The 23,867-nt window shown below is 43.4% G+C and overlaps 1 protein-coding gene across 1 annotated transcript in view; it reads right to left on the reverse strand.

Annotated features, from left to right (window-relative positions):
* Positions 1-4,925: 4,925 nt before the first annotated feature.
* The window catches only part of LOC144040570 (Krueppel-like factor 7), a 43,004-nt gene continuing 24,062 nt past the window's right edge, over positions 4,926-23,867 (reverse strand). The window contains exons 3-4 of the mRNA XM_077554871.1: positions 14,139-14,262; positions 4,926-8,574 (exon numbers count right to left, since the gene is read on the reverse strand). Coding sequence (XP_077410997.1) covers positions 8,523-8,574; positions 14,139-14,262 — 176 coding nt within the window. The 3' untranslated portion in view covers positions 4,926-8,522. The remainder of the gene's footprint in view (positions 8,575-14,138; positions 14,263-23,867) is intronic.

Here is a 23,867-nt window from a genome sequence, read left to right on the forward strand (position 1 = left end):
GACAACTAACCAACATCAGAAGCCCTGAACTGAGCTTTCATGAGTTTTCTTTCTTTAAGATTTTGCATAATCTAGTAATAACATAAACGGAAAAAAAAGTGTGAAAACAGACCGCAGCGGTCGATATGGGCCTTTCTTTTTTTGTACATTTAAGTCAAATGTTCTCGTTCTGTTGGCAGATCATTTTGCTCATTTGAAGTAATAATTTTCTTATTTTACTAAATGTCTTGCTGACATTTTCTACAGTCCTCTTAGCAGTTTGGAAATGCACACGTTTTAACTTGTCCACAAGCAATCATGCGGACAAACAAAGGCCAGCAAGAAGCCAACCGCCGCGCAGCTCCAAGTGGAATCAAGAAACATAAATCACACACAAAAAAATAATCATAAAAAGCTCAAGTCTGTCGGTCTATTTTAAGAACTGCATAATGCATTGACGGCTCAACAGAGTTCTGAAGACTTCGTCGTCGACCGCAAGCCCAGGTTGGTTTTCCGAGTCCAAGATCCTGATTAGTGTGCAGGCAGGCTTTCGTCACTTCCACTTTTGGCTCTTATTTGCTTAGCAACTGACTGGAAGCCTTTCCAAGTGATTCGACTTGTTTGGATCAAAATAACGATTCATTTATTCGTCCCACTGCTGACCAGAAAATAAAAGAATCAGGCAAATTACTTCACTCCTCTCGAATCCAAATTGCATTCAAGGACACTAAATGATATAAAAGAATCTCTCACACAACAAATTGCAACTTGGGATTCCGACAACATTCCCCGCAGGAGCTGAGACGTCGCTCCGAGTGGCCTGGAGACGGAAGCCTGATGCCGACGCTTCCTTCCCTGCAACCACCGGCGTGATTAGGCTTTAATTACAGACGGCCACGGTGACACATTCCCCATAATTGCGACTATCCAAGCGCTGGGCTGCTGCTCGCACTCAATCAAAAGGCCCCTCCCTCCCCCGCTCACTAAAAGCTCACCATTGCTTGTTGATGTCAATGGCCTCGCCGTGATGAAATGGCGTCGCAGCTCTAAAAATAAAAATACTACTAATATAGTACTTTCAATTTCAATTTGAGTCCATTTGGTCAAACTATCTTCTCTGTTATTAGGACTTGATGTGTGACTGTACATGCACAGTACTTTCCTTTGTCGTTTTGTTGTTTACATCATTGCTGTTAAAATCTTATAACGAAAAAGACATTTTAAGCCCTTCATGAGTACAATGTTTTTTCCCCAATAAAACCCTGACGTATATGATCTGACACATGCATTGCACGGATAATCCATTAGAGGGCAGTATCACCCAGCAACCTCGCAAGATCGCCCCAATTCTTTTTTTTTTTTTTACGATCGCTTTTAAGCACGAAATCCAAAACAGGGCTCGGATTTTAAAGACACTGCACACGATTAGCACAAGCATGCACGTGAGATGTAGAACATCTCAGATACCGAGCAAAATGAATCACTCTTGTCAAAACTCTAAACACATTATATAGAAAGCATCTTACGTTGCCATATGACATCCACACGTGTCGTAAGGTTGAACTCTGTTTGAACAAGTTTAACACTGCAATGCTTTACTTAATCAACTTTTAGCAGTTACTGTAAGCAAAGTACACAATGAAAGTGCAAATGCACAATGCGGTCAAATAGTCAAAGACAAATCAGTCTAGATAGACAATCACAACAAAATGTGTAAGCTCACAAATCAGACACATAAAAATACTGTAAAATCCACAAATCAATGAAATACATCGCAGAGTTCAGGGGTAGGCAACTCTGCTCGCAGAGAGCGGCAGTCCCGTGTCTTTCGTGTGTCTCCCTCCTCCAACATAGGTGAGGCCCTTCTCCAGGGCTTGCTGATGAGCTGTTCATTTGAATCACCCGTGTCGGATGAGGGAGACCTCTAAAACACGCGCGATTGCGGCTCTCGAGCGCCGGGGTTGCCGCACCCCCTGGCCCAGCGAATGCCATCAACATCGTAGGCAATGCCCCGGTTGGATTATTATTTATTTTGTAGCCATTGTCTTGATGCAAGGCCTCCCCTCAGCATCGATTCATGGTTCATGACATGGCAACGTTGCGTTTGACAAATTTGTTCCTCTTCTTCTTTGAGGACGTTCTCCTATTTCAGTTGTTCCTCAACCTCTATTTCCTGCTGGTCACGTCGCCACGCATTCCCCCTCTCGCCCTCACTTTTCTTCTTCTATTTTGTCTGAAAGCAGGTGAATTTACCTGCTACATTTTTTGTAGTGTTCACACCTGATGAGTACGTCTACAATAAAGCAATCATGTGTTTAATCAGCTGGCTCATGTGTGGTGATTTGTCAGTCAGTGCTTTGCAATTGCCTGGAAGTGTCATTATAACAGCGTTCTGTGTCTAATGTATAAAAGTGTGTTTAGTATTTCGTAAATCATTGTGCGAGTTGTTCTGAAAAAAGTGTGGGGCTGAATTTGTGTTTATACTGGTGAAAATCTGCTCCAATGTTTTGCTCCTTCAGCGTAAGGTGTTGATAATTATGGAATTCTTTCGTTTTTTAGTGTTTATGCAATTGTAAAAAAAAAAAAAAAAAACTGTAATAGTGGGTAATGTTCTTTTCAGATTTTTGGAAATACTAATATATGTGTTTAATATGTCTGTTTATTATGATATTTTTGACAAGTACAAATTTCAATGTGACCGGATGTACCAAACATGACACAAATCAAAAAATTCATATGAGAAAGTTGATTTAAAAAAAAAAAAACAATCAAAAATTTCTCTCATATATTTTCATATTTCTTTTTATTTAATTTTTTAAATCTATGTATACTGTACGTACTAGGTTGCCCTCAACTGCCTCAGCAGTTTATTTACAAACACAAAATCACCACTTGCAGAGGGAAAAAACGTTGGACAAAAACTGCTCCGAACTGGAGAAGAAACAGAACAATTAACCCCTAGGCGTAATTGTGACCATGTTTTGGGCTTTTTGTTGGTTCTGACCAAGCCATTTCAAAATAAAATACTGCTCACGGGTTAAGGCGCTCCACGCAGGAGTGAAAAAAGGCACAAAAACATGCACGCGCGCAAAAGCAATGCAAACAAGGGCTGTGAGAACTCTTCCGGGGTGTGATACTTCCGAACTGGGTTTTGGCTGAAGCAGTCCTTTTATTAGGTGGCTAATTGGAGACAGGTGGACGCAATCAGGAAGTGGAGGAAGCGAAAGTGACCTGAAGTGAGAGTGGTGGTTAGTACTTTCAAAATAAAACCGGAAATGGATGGACAAAATAAGAGCAACGCAGGCCTGCTTACTGCGGCGTGACACTTACGTTACTTTCCGAATAGTTGTAGCGATTGATTTCATTCTCTCAGTGATGAAAAATTATTTATTTTATTTTATTTTTTTTACAATTTGTGTGACTCTTCTTCACTATCAACCGGTTCATAAGAAAATGTGTCCAAAAGAATCCAACTTTTGCATCTACATACAAAAGGGAGCATTTTGAACACCTTTGCACGCCAACGGACGATCCTGAACTCACTGTAGCAAAATTCGTATTCACCTTTGGTGTGCGACTGACAGCCCGCCAGCGCCGTCTGCCCTAATTGAGCAGGGATGTGCTTCACTTCCTGCTGTGACCCTGAAAGGGGTCGGCTGTACACCAAATGGATGAAATAGGACCACACGGAGGGATGAGTTGAGTGTCTCCAACAGCGTGTTTATCAAGACAGCTTTTCAATGATTTGCAGAATATTCCGCTAAAGCCGGATTTAAAAAGTCTCTGTAGTCCTGCTGTGAAACTTCCAAGCAAATAGGAGCGTGCGTGCGTCACTCTCAACATATTGAAGGGAAACTCAGTCTTTACAGTATTGGAAAATGATTCCATTGTTCCTCATGCAGTAGTCCATCTTGTAGGTGCAGTTTAGAACCGTGGTTCTTAACTCGGGTTTGATGAAACCCCAAATGTTGGGTCAGTCCAAGTGGTTCGGCGGAAGTCGAAACACACCCGACGACTCATGTAAGATTTATGATGATGCGCTCTGCTTGGCCATCATTGGCAGCACGCCACAACTCGCGACTGTTGCTACCTGCTAGCATTTCTAGATTATTAGAATCCCTTCATACTAATGATGAGAAAAAAAACAACAACAAAAAAACGTAAACCTGGATTGTTTCACAAACAGGAATTCTGACCTTAACCCGAATATTGACCGCATGCAAACGTCGTCAGTGGCGGTCGTGTGAAAGTGCTCTATAAATATCAAGTTACGTTCAATGACGGGACTCAGCGTCCGAACTGCATGATTCGCTTTGCAAACTTGAGCAATTCTAATCGTGAACATCCGTTAGCGGTAAACAAGAACGCCAACACTTTCTGAATTCACGGTAAAGAACGGCAGATTCGATTGAAAAGGCCGCTCTCCCTCTTCCCTATTTTGTTCACCTGTAAACTCTCTACCTGTGTCTTGAATTTGAAAAAATAAAATCACATTTTCTTTTCCAATAAAGAAGGTTTCAGTAAACGCACATAGCAAACTACCTCCAACTTCACTATAGTCGATTGCCCTTTGACTGATAAAAGAGCAGAACGTATGCTAAATTGTTTCAGGCTTCTTGATGGGGATGAAAGTTTCAATTAGAGAATTTTATAATAGAAAAAAAGAGAAAAAAATGTCCTGACGAGAGCTCCTCTTTGCCAGACCCGAGGAGAATTAATACAGTGCATAGGACCATTTAGCAGGGAGCAATTACTCCCTAATTAGCCATTACTTATTTGATTAGCCTTTTATCAGCTGGTCATGGCCAAAAAGCAAGAATGGCGGCGAAGCCTTCATTCTCACCTTGTTTGATTACGCCGCCTTCCTGTGAAGGATGGAATCACAAATTGCGAAATAAGGGCAGAGTGACTTGAATTTTGGGTGCGGCTGCAAAGACAAGTCAGCGACGGAGCCCAAATACGCTCTCGGCGCTCCTTGTTGACAATTCTGCGATTGAATCTTGAGGAAAAGACGTCATTGAGAAAATGTGATGGAGAATTTTGTCAATGAACAGAACAGCCAGGAAGCGCGACTACTCCATGCCAAACTGCGTCTACCATTTATTACACATAATTACATTCTTAAATAAAAAACAAACAAACAAACAGTTCCTTGCATAGAGATATTACAATACCAATTTTAAAAAAGGAATTATGAAACAAAGCGGTAACAAAAATAAAGCTTTCTCATTTGTCCATAATAAAGAACATTATCATACTCATACGTCATAATATACAAATGATAAATTTGAAACACTTTATACAGTCGAAAGAAAGGGAGAAAGACAACACAGGAAAACGGAGGACGTGTGTGACGGGGAGAGTTGAAAGGGAGGGGGGAGGGGGGGGGGGGCAACAAGGGGGGGACGCTGGTAGAAAAAAGGGTCTGATTTCAAATTCAGAAAATCAGCGATGCTGCAGCCTGCGTCTCAGACCGATCCAGCGTGCATGTGTGTGTGTGTGTGTGCGTGTGTTTGAATGTACGTGCACACGTTTGTGTATAAAACAGTTACTGTACAGAGACGCCGCGGGAGTCGTGATGTGCACAAGCGGACAGAAAACATCAGATATGTTACCTTTTTTTTCTTCTTCTCCAAAATAGAGTGCAAATACAGACAAATAATTAAAAAAAAAACACACACACAGGCACAGCATAATTGACAATCATTCATTAAAAGGACACATTAGTGAACCACAAAAAATTAAATAAGTATAAAAAAGTAAACATTCACATTTGAACTGCAAGTTTTCCAGCGCACACTTTCAAACGATAAGTCGAGTCACTTCCAAACAATCTGCCATTTGGGATGTTTCTGTGCTCCAGTCCAGACTCGACCATGAGAACATTGAAAACCCAAAGCCACGTTTCCACACAGTCATGGAGGATCGAAAGACGTACAGAGAGCTGCCATTGACGGTGCAAATCCCTTTTATTCGTTTCGTCTGCAACCAAACCCGGATCGAAGACTAGGACTGCTAGTTAGGAGCTGATCTGGTGCCTTACCTACTATCCTAAAAGTGAAACAAGAGGGGCCTCATTTGACTCCCCCCCAAAAAATCCCATTTCTCGAATAGAGACCGGAGATTGTGTCAAGGATCCCAGCTGAGTCAGCCGGCGTAGCCTCCATTTGTCCACGGCGCCGGGATAAAAGGCAGCGCTGGCGTCTGGGATTCAGGAGTCGGCAGCAGTCACAACTTTCGTCTGTTGATGTCTCATTGGGTTTGAGGAGCTGAAAGGGCAGTTATCTTTGCTGAGTGTGCGGATAGGATCAGTGTGTAGATCTCCCCCGTTGACCCTCCGTCGGCCACCCCAATGAAATGCGCTCTCCTGACCCCCTGACGGTCAACCAGGGAAAATGTGGGACATAAGTCACCAGGCGTGACTTCCTAGTTAAGCAACGATGTGGAAAGGTGTGCTTTTAACGAGGAGTGAGCGCAACGTTGTTCATATTTTCAGCAGTGGTTCTTAACCTGGGTTCGGTCGAACACCGGGGGTTCGGTGGGTCGGTCTCAGGACACACACCCGACTCTGATTTGTAATGATACGCCTCGTTTGGCCATCATTGTCTGCAGGTGAATGTGCTACATTGCTCGACCTAATTGTGGCTGTTGAGATGGTATGTCGTGTGATTTATTTATAATATTAATAATAATAATAATTATTATTATTTTTAGGGGTGTCAGGTGATTACAAATTTAGATTGTAATTAGTCGCATGACGTCAATAGTTAAATCACAATTAATCACAAATTTTATATCTGTCCTAAATGTACAGTAACATCTTTTTTTATAAGTTTTTTTTTTTAACTAATAGAAATATGGCCGAATCTTTTAGTCATCGATACAGTAATTTCAGATTAATTCATACAATTGAATTCAAATGAAAACGATGTACTGTACTGTAAAAACGAGTGTGATATTGATTTGTACTGAGGTCATTTTTCTGCCACTAGATGGCATCATTGTAATTGTAAGACGGTGACAGTTGATTCTTTTCATAATAAGAGCAGTAACTTGTGAAATTCTGCAGATTTTTTAAATGGTAAAATACAACTTGACCCAGTCACCACAAATATATGCATTATTATTATTATTATTATTAAACTTAGCAAAATTTTTACCTGGAGGTGTTGCGAATTCCCCCAGTAAGGTAAGGGGTGGTCATTAATTGCATGTTAAACAAATTATTGGCATGAAAGGAACTTTCAATGAACTCAAAATCAACACACTAATTTTGACACCCCTCATTATTATTATTATTGTAATCCAGTCAAAAAAAGAAAGTGGTGAGACGAATATGTGCAACATGAATTCACGTATAATGGTACGTATGGTGTTCCACAGGGTTCATTTGTGGAGCCCCTGCTGTTTTCATTCTATATCCGCTGCCCTTGGGTTCCAGTTGAAGATAAGAGTGGTACTCTCCCTGTTCATTTTGTTCACCAGTAAACCCTATAATGTATGTCTTGGATTTGAAAATAAAAAAAAACAAAAACACATTTTACTTTAAAGAAGGGTTGTGTGAATGCGCACCGGAAACTGGTGGGGTTCAGTACCCCCAACAAGGTTAAGAACCACTGCAGTAGAGATACATTCACATTGATCTGCCAGCCAAGTGAGGGGATAAATCTGCGCAGCGTCCCAGGAGAAGCATCGGGCCTGATTTAGTGGAGAAAATTGCATTCAGAACGGAACTTGCATGGCGAGCAACGTGGCGGCTGTTCAGATGCCGATCACCCTCAAAGGCGCGAGAGATCACTTCAGGCATCGCCAGCTTTTATTTGGCTGCATCCCTTCACAGAGAGTTCTTCAGAGTGGTCTTCTGAACAAATAGGAGATCTTTGCTCACAAACAATAGAGCCTTTACATACATAGTGATCTTGTCTGATGTGCAGTCAAAAAGCTGCTTTGACTTGTGCACGGAGACCAAAGTTGCTCCCGTTCTGACGAACCGGGGCTTTTCTTTTTCTTTTCTTTTTCAAGCAAAAAAGGCTTGCGCATTCGTTTCAGCTCCAACAATCTGGAAATCAGGTTCAAGCAGAGAGTCCCAAAAGTCCGAATGGATGATTGTGTCTGGATGACCTCATTCAGTACCGTCCAGCCAGATTCTTCAATGGATCCAGTTTGCAAGTATGAGAGCTCAAATGGAAAAGTCGTGAGATTTGACTGACTTTGAACACAAAGTCTACGGAAAGCCAGCAAGTTGCTGTTGAGCTCAGAGGACCAAATCCAATTGCTAAATTGGCCGCTTGTGGACTGAAAGCAAGAGCTGCCAACTAAAAGTCTCACTCCAGGAGGCAGATGACGCCGAACGGAATCATGTGGGGCCCGCGTGTTGCCTGCCCGTGCTCAAGCCAAAGCGCGGCGCATCTGCCTCCGCTCCGCGACGGCCAAATCCCACATTTGACATCCGTCCCGGATCCTCGGTGATCGTTCTTCTGCAAGTGATGTTCCCTCTCCGCCGCCCCGCTGCCTCCGCCCCCTTCCGACGTGTCGTGCGCTCCTCAGATGTGCCTCTTCATGTGCAACGCCAAATGATCCGACCGTGAGAAACACCTGCAAACAACAGAGGGGGGAGAAAACGCTCCGTTAGTTTACAAAGTCAGCGCCGCGGAAAGAGGATTGTTTTGTCCACGCTGTTAGCTGGCGAGCGCCGCGCCGCGCCGCGCCGCGCCGCGCCGCACCGCGCCGCGGGTCTTCATGCAATTAGTGCTCATGTAACTCATGCATCATCAGCATTTTCATTTGCAGCTCCCAAAGATTTATGCCACGAGCAAGAGCAGACTACGCCGAGCTGCAATAGACACAAACGGTTACACAGTAAACAGAGTAAAATTTACACTTGGAAGAGAGTAAAAGTATTTTTTACTGTGTATGAGAAAATTTGCTTATCCCGTTACAAAAAAACCATTAAATATTTTCCATTCAGAAATTCTAAGTACATTTTGCAAGGAGAGATTTTGACTCCATTTTATTAGATTAAATATATATACAAATTAAATAAAATACGGTCACTCCAGGGTTGAGGAACAAACCCACAACTTCAGTTTGGGAATCTACTTCCTGAGCTCTGCTGCTCCTACCGTGTGTTAGTATATCGCTCGTGTCAGCGAGAATCTTTGTAACTCCAAGATTTCCTCCTTTTTGGTCTCCTTTTGGAAATTAACACACAGTAGGAGTGGCATAGCTCAGGTGCTAGAGTGGCAGTCTCCCAAGTGGAAGGACGTGACTTCGTTCCTCAACCCTTGTGTAACTTTTTTTTTTTTTTTTTTTTTAATAAACTAGTAAAAATGTCACTTTAAAATGTACTTAGAATTTCTGAGTAAAAAAAAAACCTGCTAGGTTTTTGTCATGGGATCGGCCAATTCTCTTGTAAAATTTACTCTGAATATTTTTCTCTCAAGTGTCATTTTTACATTCTTTAGAGTGGGACCAAATAGACTTTGTTTAGACTTGCATAGGTGTCAAACTCCGGTCCTGGAGGTTTTGGATGTTTCCCTTCTTCAACACAGCTGATATATGATCAGCTCATCAGGAAGCTCTGCATAAGCCTGAGAACTAAACTGCTGGTTGGAAGAGGGAAATTTCCAAAACCTTCCAGGACCGGAGTTTGACATCTATGGAATTGTACTCTACTTCAAGTCAGGATGATTATAGTTTTGCAAATTTTCATTGTAGTGAGTTTAGATTTTGTTTTGAGCTTTGCTATTTAAATGTCATAGTATTCATTTATTTGTTTGTATTTTATTTTTTTCCCCAAATAGTTTGTTTGTAGTGTAGCTTTGATTAATGTTTGTATTATGCCATGCAAGATTAAAAACAAACATAATTGTGAAAAAAAAAAGTATTGTGTCGTGAAAACTCAACAAAAAGTAGTTGAGCTTGTGGTGAAGCCAAATGCAGGGAGGCGAGAGAACCAAACAAAATGTATGAACAAAAACACTAACAGGGGTCGCCTAATGGATATAAAAAAACAACAACAACAAAAAATCAAAGTAACAACAAAACACAAGAGCGGTGATGGCGGGCGGCAATGATCCAGCAAAGACTGAACCAAAGCAGGAAACTAAATCCAAGCCAACGGACAAGACAACGAGAGACACCTGGACAAGACACACTTGGCTGGGGGAGATGATTGGATGACGCCAGGGAACGTGGGCGAGCGCAGGTGCAAACGAAACCTAACGAGCAAGACAGGACAAAAAGCCAAAAGAGGAAACAAACCGAAGCGTGATATACAAATCGTAACAGTCGAACAAAATCCAGTTGTTCCACTTCCAATTTGAAGCAAAATATGCATGTGGGGGGGCAAGATTTGTTTGAAATGTTTCTATTGCCACCACAATGGCCTCCAATTGGAACAAGAGTGCTGGTGTTTGAATTATGCATGCACGTATGCACACGCGGCCATGACGTGAGATGAGAACCGCGTGCGTGTGCACACGTGATGCTACATTATAAGGTAGAAGTCAATGTTGCTTCCTTTCATGTCATTCCAGTCTGTATGATCTTGTGATTACTGTTTGAGCAAATATGGCAGACTGAGTGAGACGTGTTGTTCATGCTGCGGTTATGATTCAATTCAAGACTAAAAATAAACCTGGTAATTGCAAAATTGTTGGCGTAATGTATTCTCGTAGCATTTACAGCTTTGGCATAATACCAGAATTGTTTTGGTGCATGCAAACATCTCTGGAAAAAAAACAAAAAAAAAACCAAATAATCGTCTTATGCCAACAAAACTGTTGAGTTTGTTGAAAGTGTTTGTGTCTTTTTTCAAACCGCTTTGGCCCCAAAAGGCCAGTCTTGATTTATTTAATCTTGCAGTAGTCTCGTCATTATTCCTAAAATATCTCATTGATGCACAAGCGCCTACACCCAAATGATTCTTACAGAAGGCTAGAATCGTCAGCAGCCTCTAAAAGTCCAATGCCTCGAGATGAAGTGTACCTCGAGCTGAACGGTCCTCCAACACACGTCACCATATCGGTCATCGTTACGATGCACGAAAATACGAGCAATTGGAGCGCATTCCACGACACAAGACAAACGAGACCTCGGTACGTTCCGTTCATGCTCCTTTTTGACGTCAATTCATCGTCACTTTTGGGATGGGACACGAAGGGTTGAGGTCAGCACGAGGCTGAGGTTGACGTCACAAAACATGTCGTCAAAACTAAAACAATTACTGGCCTGTTAGCTCAATCTGTCTTCCAAACAGAGGGCCCTGGTTTGAGTCCCACGAACTCCTGTTAGAGTTCACTTCACTATTTTTGTCATGGCCAATAGGGGTCGCTAAACTTCAATACAAAACACTTGGTTCAAATTTGGCACATTTCAAAAGGACCGATGTGGTCGTATTCATTGGAGGACGTTCTCCAAACAGAGCTCGAAGGGCTGTAACACAAGAAACCAACATTTGGTGACCTCAGCGCACCTCACAAGATCTCTATTCAGAAGGCGTTCGACCGTGTCCTGTGGGGGCTTCTTCGGGAGTACGGGGTACCGAGCCCCCTGATACGGGCTGTTCGGTCCCTGTACAGCCCATGTCCGAGTTTGGTCCGCATTGCCGGCAGTAAGTGGGATTTGTTCCCAGTGAGGGTTGGACTCCGCCGATTCTGTTCATGGCTTTTACGGACAGAATTTGTAGGCACAGCTGAAGCGTTGAGGGGGTCCAGTTTGGTGGCCTCAGTATAGCATCTCTGCTTTTTGCAGATGATGTGGTGCTGTTGGCTTCATCAATTTGTGATCTCCAACTCTCGCTGGAGCGGTTCGCAGCCGAGTGTGAAGCGCTTGGAATGAAAACCAGCACCTCCAAATTTGAGAGCACGGTCCTCAGTCGGAAAAGAGTGGCGTGCTCTCTCCGGGTCGGGGATGAGATCCTGCCCCCAAGTGGAGGACATTAAGTATCTTGGGGTCGGGTAGGAGGTAATGGGAGATTGAAAGGCGGATCGGTGCAGCGTCTGCAGTGATGCGGACTCTTTATCGGTCCGTTGTGGTGAAGAAGGAGCGGAGTTGAAAGGCAAAGCTTCCTACCCTCACCTATGGTCACCAGCTGCGGGTCGTGACCGAAAGAATTAGACCTCGGAACCAAATGAGTTACCTCCGCAGGGTGTCCGGGCTCTCCCTTAGGGAGAGGTCATCCGGGAGGGATCAGGGTCGAGCCGCTACTCCTCCGCGTAGAGAGGAGCCAATTGTGGTGGCTCGGGCATCTGGTTCGGATGCTTCCTGGATGCCTCCCTGGAGAGGTGTTCCGAGCATGTCCCACCGGCGGTCGGCCCCGGGGACATGCCGGAGAGACGTCTGTCCTCGGCTGGCCTGGGAACACCTTGGGTTGAAGTGGCTGGGGACAGGGAAGTCTGGACTTCCCCGCTAAAGCTGCTGCCCCCGCGACCTGACCCCCAGATAAGCGGTAGTAAATGGATGGATGGATGGAATGGTCTCCTTTTACGGATGATTTTCAGCATTAAAGGTTCTAGGATTTTTATTTATTTATTTGATGTTTTACGCCGTTCCACATGAAAGTGATAAAAGACACTTAAATCCACAGTTTTTTTCGGGACACTTCTGAATGCTTAGTTTCAGCAAAACAACTATCAGGATGAATCCGTGTTTGCCTGAGGGGCGGAGTTACACTAATGAGGCACAAGTTATTCGTCTTACTGTCACACTTGCGAGCATGATGTGTGTGCGTTACTGTTACTGCGTGTTACTGTCTTCAGACCGCAAACACACGGGGTGAACCACTCAACCCGTGCAGGTTCATCTCGACAGATGGCAACGTATGAGTCACAACTCGGGGGCACCGCACCAGCTGGCACACCGCGGGGCTCTCACCCCCTATCAGAACTGGTCCCCCCCCGCCCCTCCCATCCTCCATCTTCCAGCCTGTCTTATCCTTTTCCCCTCTTCCTTCATCTCAGCGTGATCCGCGCTGGGCCCGAGGGGTCGCGGCGCCATGCGACACATGACAGAGACCAGCTCGAATTAGGGAGCGCCTGCGGGGGAGGGGGACTGCACGCACATGCAAGGGGGGGGGATGGGGGGAGGTTTTACTGTATTTACAGTGTGTCCAGCTGAGGCCTGCCAGATGCTCTGATGGCGACGAGACGCTCATCAACGCAAGCGAGCTAGCAGGTACGGCGCACGTGTATGGGCGGAGATTTGTTTCAAAATGATTCACCCAAATATTTTCAGCATTTTCACGTTTTTCAGATCCACAAACACGTCTGTGATTTCCACGTGCTTTTCAGGTCCACATCTCTCCCCATACGCGCGGTGGCAAAAAAACACGTCCCGGCCTGCTATTTGCTGATACTGATTATGCACAACGGCCTATTTTACGGTCATATTTACAGCATATGCACATCATTCTGTTGACTAGACACACCTAACCACGCGTTTACGTTTCAATATAGCGGCTGACACTGATATATGGCTCAATATGGCCCCATAAAAGCATCTTTATGATGCTGCAGATGCTTTACAACTCTCTCAGATTTATACTGGTGGAAGCAACAAGATCACAAAAATGACCTTTTCATCCCAGCAGGCAAAATTGCTGCGAGATCCCTGAGGTGTCAGCGAGGGTCGCATCACAGACACGGGCTTGTAATTAAAACAGGGCTAAAGATTTTGGTGTCACAGTCTGATCTTTTTATAGCAAATAATGGCCTGGAAATGCTTGATGCTTTGGCCAGCCAGGCTGCAAATTAACATTTTGCTGCTGTTTCATTATTAGAGGGGCCGCGGTGACTAATTAAGGTGGGGAGTCCGCAGCAGACGACGTCACATCACCATAGCAGCGCCGCTTGAATAAGATTGTGTTTTGTAGAAGAATATGCAGAGATGGAAAAAGCGCCACTGCAGGACCCGCCATCCGTCTGCCAAAGAATTAAATATTTAGACACTGAAATATCGTGCGGAGCAAACTGCTTAGCTGGTCACTTTGCTTTGCTCAAGGACGCAGCGGTCACAAAATGTTCTGGGGGAAAAAGTGGGTCAGCTCCAGGTTGTATTTAGACAAACACACTGACCTGCATTTCACGTCATTCTCAGCTCAAGCGTGATCATACAAAATAACGAGAGAGAGAGAAAATGGGAGCTTGGAGTTGACGAACCTGTCGCAATGGTTGCACTTGAAGGGTTTGGCGCCGGTGTGTTTGCGGTAGTGCCTCGTCAGCTCGTCGCTCCGAGCGAATCGCCATTCGCAGCCCTCCCACGAGCACTTGTAGGGCTTCTCACCTGCATGGGGGACGGGGACCAAAACACCTGTTACTTCAACAATTATACATTCAGCAAAGACACGTCATCGGCATTGATGACGTCCCAAAGGCGCGCGATCGTGCTGAACGCGCAGAAGAGAAGAGTGGCGGCGAGTGGAGAAAATTGGGAGGACGCGAGGGGAAGATGAGATGCTGACAAATGGCAGCCGTTAAATCAATGGTTACCTCACTTCATGTGTGTTTGGCAGGATGAAGTCATTGGCTCCCAAAAACGTATCAAAACTTTCTATTTGAAATATTGCCATGGGCACCCAAAAAATGAAATGTTTTTTATACTAGAGCATACAGAAGGCTTTGATGGAGCCTCTAAACTGATGAGAACGCTTAAAGCAATGGTAGTTATTACAAAAAATGGCCAGCAGGTGGCAGCAGAGTATAAGAGATCAACCAGGGCCATGTTGCAAAAAGGATCTTTTTCATAGTGCTTTAAACACAGTTGTGAATAATGATGAAACTTACATCTATTCTAATGCTATATTATCATACTAATTGCTGCAAAATGGAAACAGATAGAAATATGCTTTTTATTTTAAGAGACTCGAATCTTTCCATGTTTTCATAGCAATAGAACACAACATTTTGTGGGCCTTGCAAGATCAGTCAAAATCCAGTCGGGAGCGGAGGGGGTTGCTTCAGTCAAGATGGCTGCCAGTGAATGAGTTAATATAACCAAGCGTTTATTTTATTTTATTCAGGGTCCAATCTGATTTATGCTAAGAGGATGCCTTCATCCTGGACTGGTCACCTGACAATCCCAATCTGGGTTTTTGCCTGCATGTTAAAATAGTCATTGTTAACCCCGTTAATTAAAGTGTGAACTTGTGAACTAGAATTAAGGCTGCTTGATGATAAAGAAAACATTCATCATGATTATATTGGTAATAATTGATATCACCATTAGGACAATCATTTATTTGTTGGTAGAAAACAAGAAAATGTTAAAACGTACTAAATATTAAGACAAATAAAACACTATAATTAAAGTTCCTTTTGGATGATACTGAATTTATTACATTTGTTTTTTTAATTGAATAAAAAGGTCCAAATGTATACATTTAAACAACTAAAGATTTGTATTAATAATCTTTTTTCTTTTTTCGATGATGCTGATTTTGTCATTGTGAATGTAGTTCGCATATCTTTCGTGCTCTGTACAGCGTTTTGTGTTTAGGTTTAGAGTTGACGTGGACGAGTTGCTAATCACGCGTTTGTGACTTGAGGATGAAGAGCCACAGGATTGTGCTGAATGAAATCAACCCATCACCTTCATGGGTTGAATTGCTCTTATATTTCTTTTCTTCATGTTCGACAAGTAAAGAGGGAAAAATCGGGCAAGATTTTGAACAATTTTTCAGACCTCAAACTTGGAGACGATTCCACTGGACATGATGATTTGCAAACACCACAACGGCCACCGTGCGGTACTGGGCCCAGAACAAGGACCTGTTTGGCCAATTTGCGTAAACGTCACCCGGCTGTCCCAGCAACAATCACACAGAGGGAGACGACGCTTATGCCAAGACGTGACGGTGAGCCAGCACTTCAGCCAGCCAACGTTGCGAGCTCTTGTGTAACTCTCGTCACCTTAGTGTCGCGATTAGAAAAATCGAAAATGGCACAAACCCCTGAAACACTCGGAGCAGCATCTCCGCTTCAACGGACTGTGGTCAGTGAAGCCCCGGGAGAGCCGATGTCTGACTGCGTTGCCTAGCAATGAGGCCGAGGGAGGAGGAGGAGGAGGAGGAGGAGGAGGAGGCGTGCATGTCGACGCTGGCTGCATGCAACATGAGGAGGCGGCAGCCGCTGCAGCCGGCTGGATCTGGCAACGGCACGCTGCCACGCCACCGGCCAATTAGCGGGCATGCCGGCAGAGCATGGAGGCAGTTGCCTAGCAACGCTAACTGGAGAGATGCACAGAGCAATGGGGGAGGGGGGGGGGGATGGTGCGCAGGGAAGGAGGAAGGGGGGCATTAAGAGACCACAGCCTGCAGCAATAATAACCACTCAGCTAGCGAGTCCTCCAACGATATGCTGCCCCCGTTGCCTGGTAACACAATCCACCTCCCCCACCTTCTCCTTCTCAAGATACCCTCACCGAACAGACAAGTCGACTGGCCTCCTCACGCGCACGCACGCACGCACATACAGCACACTGCTTCCATTCAGCGGGGCTGAGTGTCGCCGAAAAATGGCGATCAGTGATCTAATCCACCAGATTAGCTCAAACTCGTCATCATAATCAGATTATGCTCTTGTTACTTTTGAAAAACATGCCATGGCTTATGTTGTGGATCTTTTCCTTTCATTAAAATTAGGATAAATCCTCCGGGTGGTTACAGGCTGCATAGAAAGTGTTCACAAACCACTGTTCAGATATGTCAAAATGAACATCCCCCCCCTCCCCCGCCCCCCCAAAATGCTTTTCACAATAATCAAATCAAATAAGAAATGATACATTTACATCCGTTATCTGATAACTGGGTGTTTCCTGAGTCATGGTAATCTTATCATGTGTCATCTTCTGAACGGTCCCTCGCACGCACGCACGCACGCACGCACGCACGCACGCACGCACGCACGCACGCACGCACACACTGGGAACGCACTCCAGCCTCTCAGGTGCCAGTGTTGCTCTTAATTGCATTTCCTCCATTAACTGGAGCCAGCGCCGGGCATTTGGGTCTCGGAGGCCATTAGCGCGGCTCTCCGAGAGGGCGACCGGCATTCCGGTCTTTGATATGAGAGAGCAATGTGGGGATGTACGTATGAAGGGAGGAAGATTAGAGATGGGGTGGGGCCTTTATATTCAAGACAGCCTTGAGGTCAGATCGAATATTCATGCGTATGAAAAGACAACTTCGATTGCTTTAAAATCCGCATGTTTGCATCTTTTAGTTGGCGATGGCTTTCCCTTGGACTGGCAGCGGCCACGGATATAATGACGGGAGTGTAACCCTAGCGACCAGAAGGTTTGGGCTTCCACTGTTTACTAGTGTTCATTTTATCCGCCATTTTAAAATGGAGTCTCAGTTTTAGTCCAGTTTCAATGCTTGTTCATTTTTATCATAGTTAGTCAACCTTTTATTTCATCCATTTTTAGTCGACTATAAATCGAGCATTTTAGTCTTGATTTGAGTCCAAGAAAACATCATTTTATTTGTCTAGTTTTAGTCATCAAAAACTGTCAACGTTTTAGTCTAGTTTTAGTCAAGACAATCATTCTACCCTTTTATTTATTTTTTTTGGTCAGCAGATTATGTTGAACATTTCAGATCTAAAATATTTCACATCAAATTTCCTCTCATCGGTTTGATGAAAAACAACTTCACACACAATTACAGTTTATCAACAAGTGGCGACAATGGCTACAATGGCTCCGAGCTCGTAAGTTAGCCGGCATTAGTTAGCAGTCGGATTAACATTATAGCTGCTGGATCAATGCTACGACCCACTTCAGCAGCAGCAGCAGCAGCAGCAGCAGCAGAGACACCAGACAGCAGTACACAAAGGTGTGAAATGGGACCAAAGAAGGTGAGCACAGTTACGGAAGATGAAGTTGAAGATATTAAGAAATCTCTTCAATTTATTTTAGAATTTGATGGATGAAATTAAAGAACTCAAAAGGACAAAAAAAAAATTGCTACACTGGAGTGTCGACTTGCGGATCTTGAACAGTACTCAAATGTTATAATGAATGGCCTGGAAAGTAAACCCGGGTCACATGCGAGGGCAGCCCGTGTAGGAGAGCCCACGGAACATGATTTCGACTCCATCGAGCAGCAGCTAGCTCACTTTTTTTGACCCTAAGGGGATAAAAGTGGACAGCAGGGATATGGAAGCATTGCCATCTCCCGCCAACAGAAAACACAAGTATGAAGCCCTCTATTGTAATACGCTTTGTGAGCAGAAAACAGAAATTGGATTTGTTGAAACAAGAGGAAAAGCTGCGAGGGACAAATGTCTATCTTAATGATCATCCCACAAAGAAAAATGCTGACATTGCCAGACAAGCAAGAATCATGAAAAAAACAAGGTTTGCTACACTCACATGGTCGTCGTACAACTGAAAAGTATGCATCAAGTTGAATGGACCACAAAAGGAGGCCAAAAAAGAGATCACGGAACTGAAAAAGGATCAAAGAAACCAAAACAGGGATCAGTAGGAAAATATGAATAGTGACTGTAAGGATGAGCATTCGGTAGTTTAGCTCTGCAAAATTTCTGATGGTTTCGCTGCAATCACTCAACTGGCGTGGCATTAATGGAGTTAACTGAAGAAATGTGCACAGCCATGGATACAAAAAAAACGAATTTTAGTAAGCGTTTTTGTAGATTTACAAAAAGCATTTGACCATCAAATATTATTGCATAAATTGTTTAAATATGGCATAAGAGGTGTCGCACATCAATGGGTTGCCAGTTATTTAAAAAATTGAAAACAATATGTTGAATTCAATCGTAGGCAATCAAAACACGTTTATGGAAATTGTGGGGTGCCCCAGGGATCAATTCTGGGGCCAGTACTTTTTCTTCTTTATGTGAATGATATTACAACCATTTTGAAATTGTTCAAATGTATTTTGTTTCGAGATGACACCGCTTTGTTTTATCCCGGGAAAATATATATATATTTAATGTATTACAAGTAATAGAGAAAGAATATTATGAAGTGGTTCAATGCTAACAGGATGTCTATAAATATTAAAGTAAAACCAGATTTATGATTTTCAGTTGTAGAAATATGGACGTCAAAGCAAAACTGACATAGAAATAGAAATAACAAAATGAAGTTTTTAGGTATCATAGGTATCATCAGGTAGGTGTCACAAACCGTAGCCACGTTACACAAGGTTAGACAATCATTGAACAAGAATGCTTTGTTATTGTTATATTATTCATTGATTGTTCCATTCCTGACCTTTTGCATTGAAGTGTGGGGATGTGCAGCCAAAACCTACACCGAATCCATCTTTCTTTCACAGAAACGTGCTATTGGTGTTGTTTGCGGTTGTGGATACGGAGACCCCAACTAATCCATTATTTGTACAACTCAAGACTTGCATGAATTGATGGAGTTCAACCGCCTTAAAATATTGTATCAAGCCCATCATGAAATTTTACCAGTTAATATACAAACCAAATGTATAAAAAGACAAAGTGAGTACAAATTAAGAGGAACAGACACATTTTTTTTCCAAACCTAAACATAGAACAAAAAAAAAGAATGATGTATTTCAACTCAAGGTGTCAGTCTGTGAAATAATTTGGATTGTAAAACAAAATCTTCTCAATCTATTTGTGTGTGTGTTTTTTTTAATGTATGAAAGCACAATGATTGCGAAAATATATATAGCGCAACGACACAAAGTTGAATTATTTCGAATCATTTTATCGAATTGTTACACGTATCGTGTGTTTTGACTGCTCGCTGTCATTCATTTTGTGTCGTTGTTTTCTTTTTTTGTGTTGATTAGGGGCAGACAAAACAAGTTTGACTTCTTTCTGTACACTTTCATTTCTTTTATTTTACTTTGAATTTCAATATTGCTTTTATATTGTCTCATTTCTTTTACAAATGAATGAAATGAATCGAATTGAACGCTAATTTCCTTTTTCATTTTTTTTTTAACCTTTGACCGTGAATCCGCGTCCCGTCTGTCCCATGTGTTTGTGCATGTTGCACTCGCTAGCTGCAGATTTGAAAGGGGGCGTGTCCCTGTGTGTCACATGACAGTGTCACAGTGACAGATTAGCAGAGACAAGATTTTACAGAATCATATTATTTTCATTCATTCTCATTTTTGTTCATAAACTAAAATGTCCATAGATTTTATTAAGTATATTTTCGTCTAGTTGACGAAAATGCATACTTATTGAGTCCCCCTTATTGTTTATTATTGAGGGTTTTAGTCTAGTCTAGTCTAGTTTTAATCCGGGGGGAAATATGCATTGACAAAATGATTTTTGTTTAGCTTTCGTTGACAAGCGGTTAAGAAAATGGATGGATGGATCCTTTTCGTTGACAAAATGAACACTACTGTTTACTGCCACTTCCCAAAATGTTACCGCTCAAAAACAGCCACATGACAATGCTTACACGTCAATAATAATCTGATGTGTGTTCAAATGTAATGTGCCTAAAAGTGTTCAATTCTTGCGAAGCAGCTGCCACATTTTGTGATGAGCGACACAGAAGAGGCGAGAGGAAGGGGGACGAAGGATGTGCAACGAGCGAGCGACAGAGGAAGAAGAAGGTGTGTTTTAGCTCTTCCCTTCAACCGTCTCCCTATCTAATTGTACCGCTCCTTATCTGTGGTAAGCCTATTCACAAAAAGCTCCACAGGGCACGGCTAGTCCATGCCCACCCGTCTAATTCCAGATTAAATCGTCCCCTTTTCTCCGCCAGTAATTTATGGAAATAACAAGTAAGAAAAAGAGGATTTGAGTAATGACATCTTTAAAGTTGTCAGCATAATAGCGCAGTGGCTGGGGGAGCCTGTGGTACAGCTGTTGCTGCACAAAAAGGATTCTTCCCTTTGTATCCTTCTTGTTTCACTCTTGCTTTACCTTCTTAACACACCCCTCTTCTACTTCTATGTGACTAAGACATTTGATTCGTGTGCTGTTTGATCTTAAAATGGTCCTACTGTCTTGTGGTGGCTCAACATGAATATCTTGAAATTGGACAACATCCATCCATCATCTACATTTTAAAGGGCATGTGAAACCCTTCTGAGACTCTTTCGTGATTAAGGGCTAGTCAGGTCACGGGGACAACAGCTTTAGCAGGGAAGCCCAGACTTCCGGACCTTTCCCCAGCCACTTCATCTAGCTCCTCCAGCGGGATCCCAATGGATTCCCAAGCTAGCCAAGGGACATAGCCTCTCTAGTGCGTCCTGGGTCGTCCCTGGGGCCCCCCTCCGCTGGGACATGCCCAGAACACCTCTCCAGGAAGGAGTCCAGGAGGCCGAACTACAGTAGATGGCCAAGCCACCTCAACTGGTTCCTTTCAGGAGTAGCGGCTCGACTCTGAGTCCCACTCGGATAACCAAACTCCTCACCCTATCTCTAAGGGAGAGAGAGCCCGGAGACCCTGTGGAGGAAACTCATTTCAGCCGCTTGTATCCGGGATCAACGGCCAAAATTGCACACTCGATTGATTTTGTCTGTCGTTCATTCCCACCCACTTGGACGGAGAACTTGGGCGTCACCGGTGAAATCAGTGACTATGTGTCCTACCTCTGTGATGTGCATCACGAAAAGTTCAGTCCCACCTTGAGAGTTCTTTTGCCCTTTGTTAAACGCGGCACAGACAAGCCGACTTTACTTCGTAAGCGTAAGAACACAAACATGTACGTTGCGCAGCCTTGGCAGTTGCGGAGCGGGGTGCGACTTCATTGAGCGTGTAATTGGGTTCGCCAGGAGTCTCCTGCCGTTCATTGTTGACCCTTTAGGGCAGCGGTTCTTGTCACCCTGGGACCTGCCGTTTCCTCAACCAACTTTTGTTCCGATATAGCCTTTGAAAATTTTCAAACTAAACTACCGCTGCTTACTTGCTCAACGGATCTTTCAGAGCATCTTATTGAGAGACTGAGGCTGAGGATGACTGACATTTTTTCAGGGCTGATACCGATGCTGATTATTAGTAGTCAAGGAGGCTGATAACTGATATTTGGAGCCGATATTCATTTTTAGTCAAAAAGCACAAAAATATATTGGCGTCATTCATTTTTAATACAAATACCAATCTTGACTTTGCTGTAACGCCTTAAAGCTAATTATTAATTAATTAATTCAATCTTATTGAACAATTTTTCACGCTTTTCAAATTTTTGTGTTTTGTTTTTTAATCTCAGACAATATACTTATACTTTTGAATTTTGAAAACAAATGTTCAGGGAGCTCTCAAGTTTACCAGTACGTCTTAAAAAGTTAAATGGTAACTTAAAGAAGTAAATGGACTACATGCCACGGAGGAGGCGGGACTTCCGACGTCCGGCTTTTCACCCATCAACTTTGTTTCTGTTTCTGGTTTGCCACGTGCGGGCCGCGTCCCAGTACTTGCGCTTCCGCCTTTGTGCCCCTCGGTTGCGCGTTCCCGTCAACGGGTGCGAGGCTGCGAGTGTGTAGTGTCTGTCTCAGTGTCCGAATGATTTCAGATAGCCGAGACGCCCTCCCGCCGATGAGCGTGGTTGGGGGGCGCAGGGGTGGGGGTGCGAGTGTTGGAACGCGGCCAGCAGTGGCCGGAAACGGCGCTGATGTGTAAAACCCGGAAGTTGGAAGTCCGTGGCATCTACCCCATACCATATCTGTTTTTTACCGAATTTAAAAAAAAAAAAAAATGAAATTTTTAATCTTCACATTTCTTTGTTGTAATGTCAAACAAAAGATTGAGAAGGTTCCCAGGGTCAGCAGCATCTCTTATCAAGTTAACTGAAAATTTAAATAAATAGTTCCCTGAGATTAAAATGGTTTTAGATTTACCTTTGATCGATACATGCCAATTCATCAAAATGCCCAATATCGGCACCCTGGCCGATTATCGGTTTATCCCTAATACCAACCAACTCAAACAAACTAAGTGAGGAGTCGACAGTCATCCTTCGACATCCTTCCTTGTTAAATCCATTGGTTTTGTTATCACACTTGTATGATGTTGCCTTATTTACTTAACTGAAACAGCTCAATCCCGCATACGCAATTTTGAGTGGACTCACAATCCATATCCTGATTTGGAAAAGACGGCTTTGCCCTAACACACGACAGTAAGAGCCAACATGCCATGACCTGCCGCCATAACTGTTACGCCTGCAACATATTTGACGTTTCCGGATGATTACAGCCCCAGCAAATGGTGGCCAGTCACTGACCTAGACCTGCAGGATGCTTCAGTGGGGGGGAGGGCAGTCGGGGGGGTGTAAGTGTTGGAAATAAAGCTGGGAATGGCAGGCAGCCTATCCAGGTCAATCCATCCATCACTGAGCAGTTACTCAGACGGACGACATCTCCCCGACAGGGGTCTGAGTGCTTTGGGATGGAGATGGAGGAGTGAGAGAGTTATGGCATCAAGACCCTCCCCCTTCACTCTCGTCGACAACCTTGTCACTGGAGAGCAGCTTCAGGTAGCAAGAGTGGGACATGAGAAGTGCTATTGCTTCTTTACTACAAGTTTCCATTTCAAACTTAAGCTCATTCATGGCTGACAAGGAAAAATACATGGAATTTGACAGATGTACGGACAAGGAAACATATATGATCGGTATGAATAGCCACTGAAAATATCTTCAGGCTAGTCTTAATTCCGTCAACGAAAACTCAACAAAAATAATTTCGTCAACACGCATTTTTCACCGGACGAAAACTAGAAATTAGACAAGACTAAAACCCTTATTAATAAACAATAACTGGGACTAAATCAGTCAGCATTTTTGTCGACTAATGAAGACGAGACGAAAATGTCCTTGACTTGAGAAAAACTGGACTAAAATCTATGGACATTTTGGTTCATGAACAAAAACAAGACAAAAATGATATGACTTAGTAAAATCTTGTCTCTGCTAATCT

This window comes from Vanacampus margaritifer, chromosome 1, assembly GCF_051991255.1.
Source record: "Vanacampus margaritifer isolate UIUO_Vmar chromosome 1, RoL_Vmar_1.0, whole genome shotgun sequence".
Lineage (NCBI taxonomy): Eukaryota > Metazoa > Chordata > Actinopteri > Syngnathiformes > Syngnathidae > Vanacampus > Vanacampus margaritifer.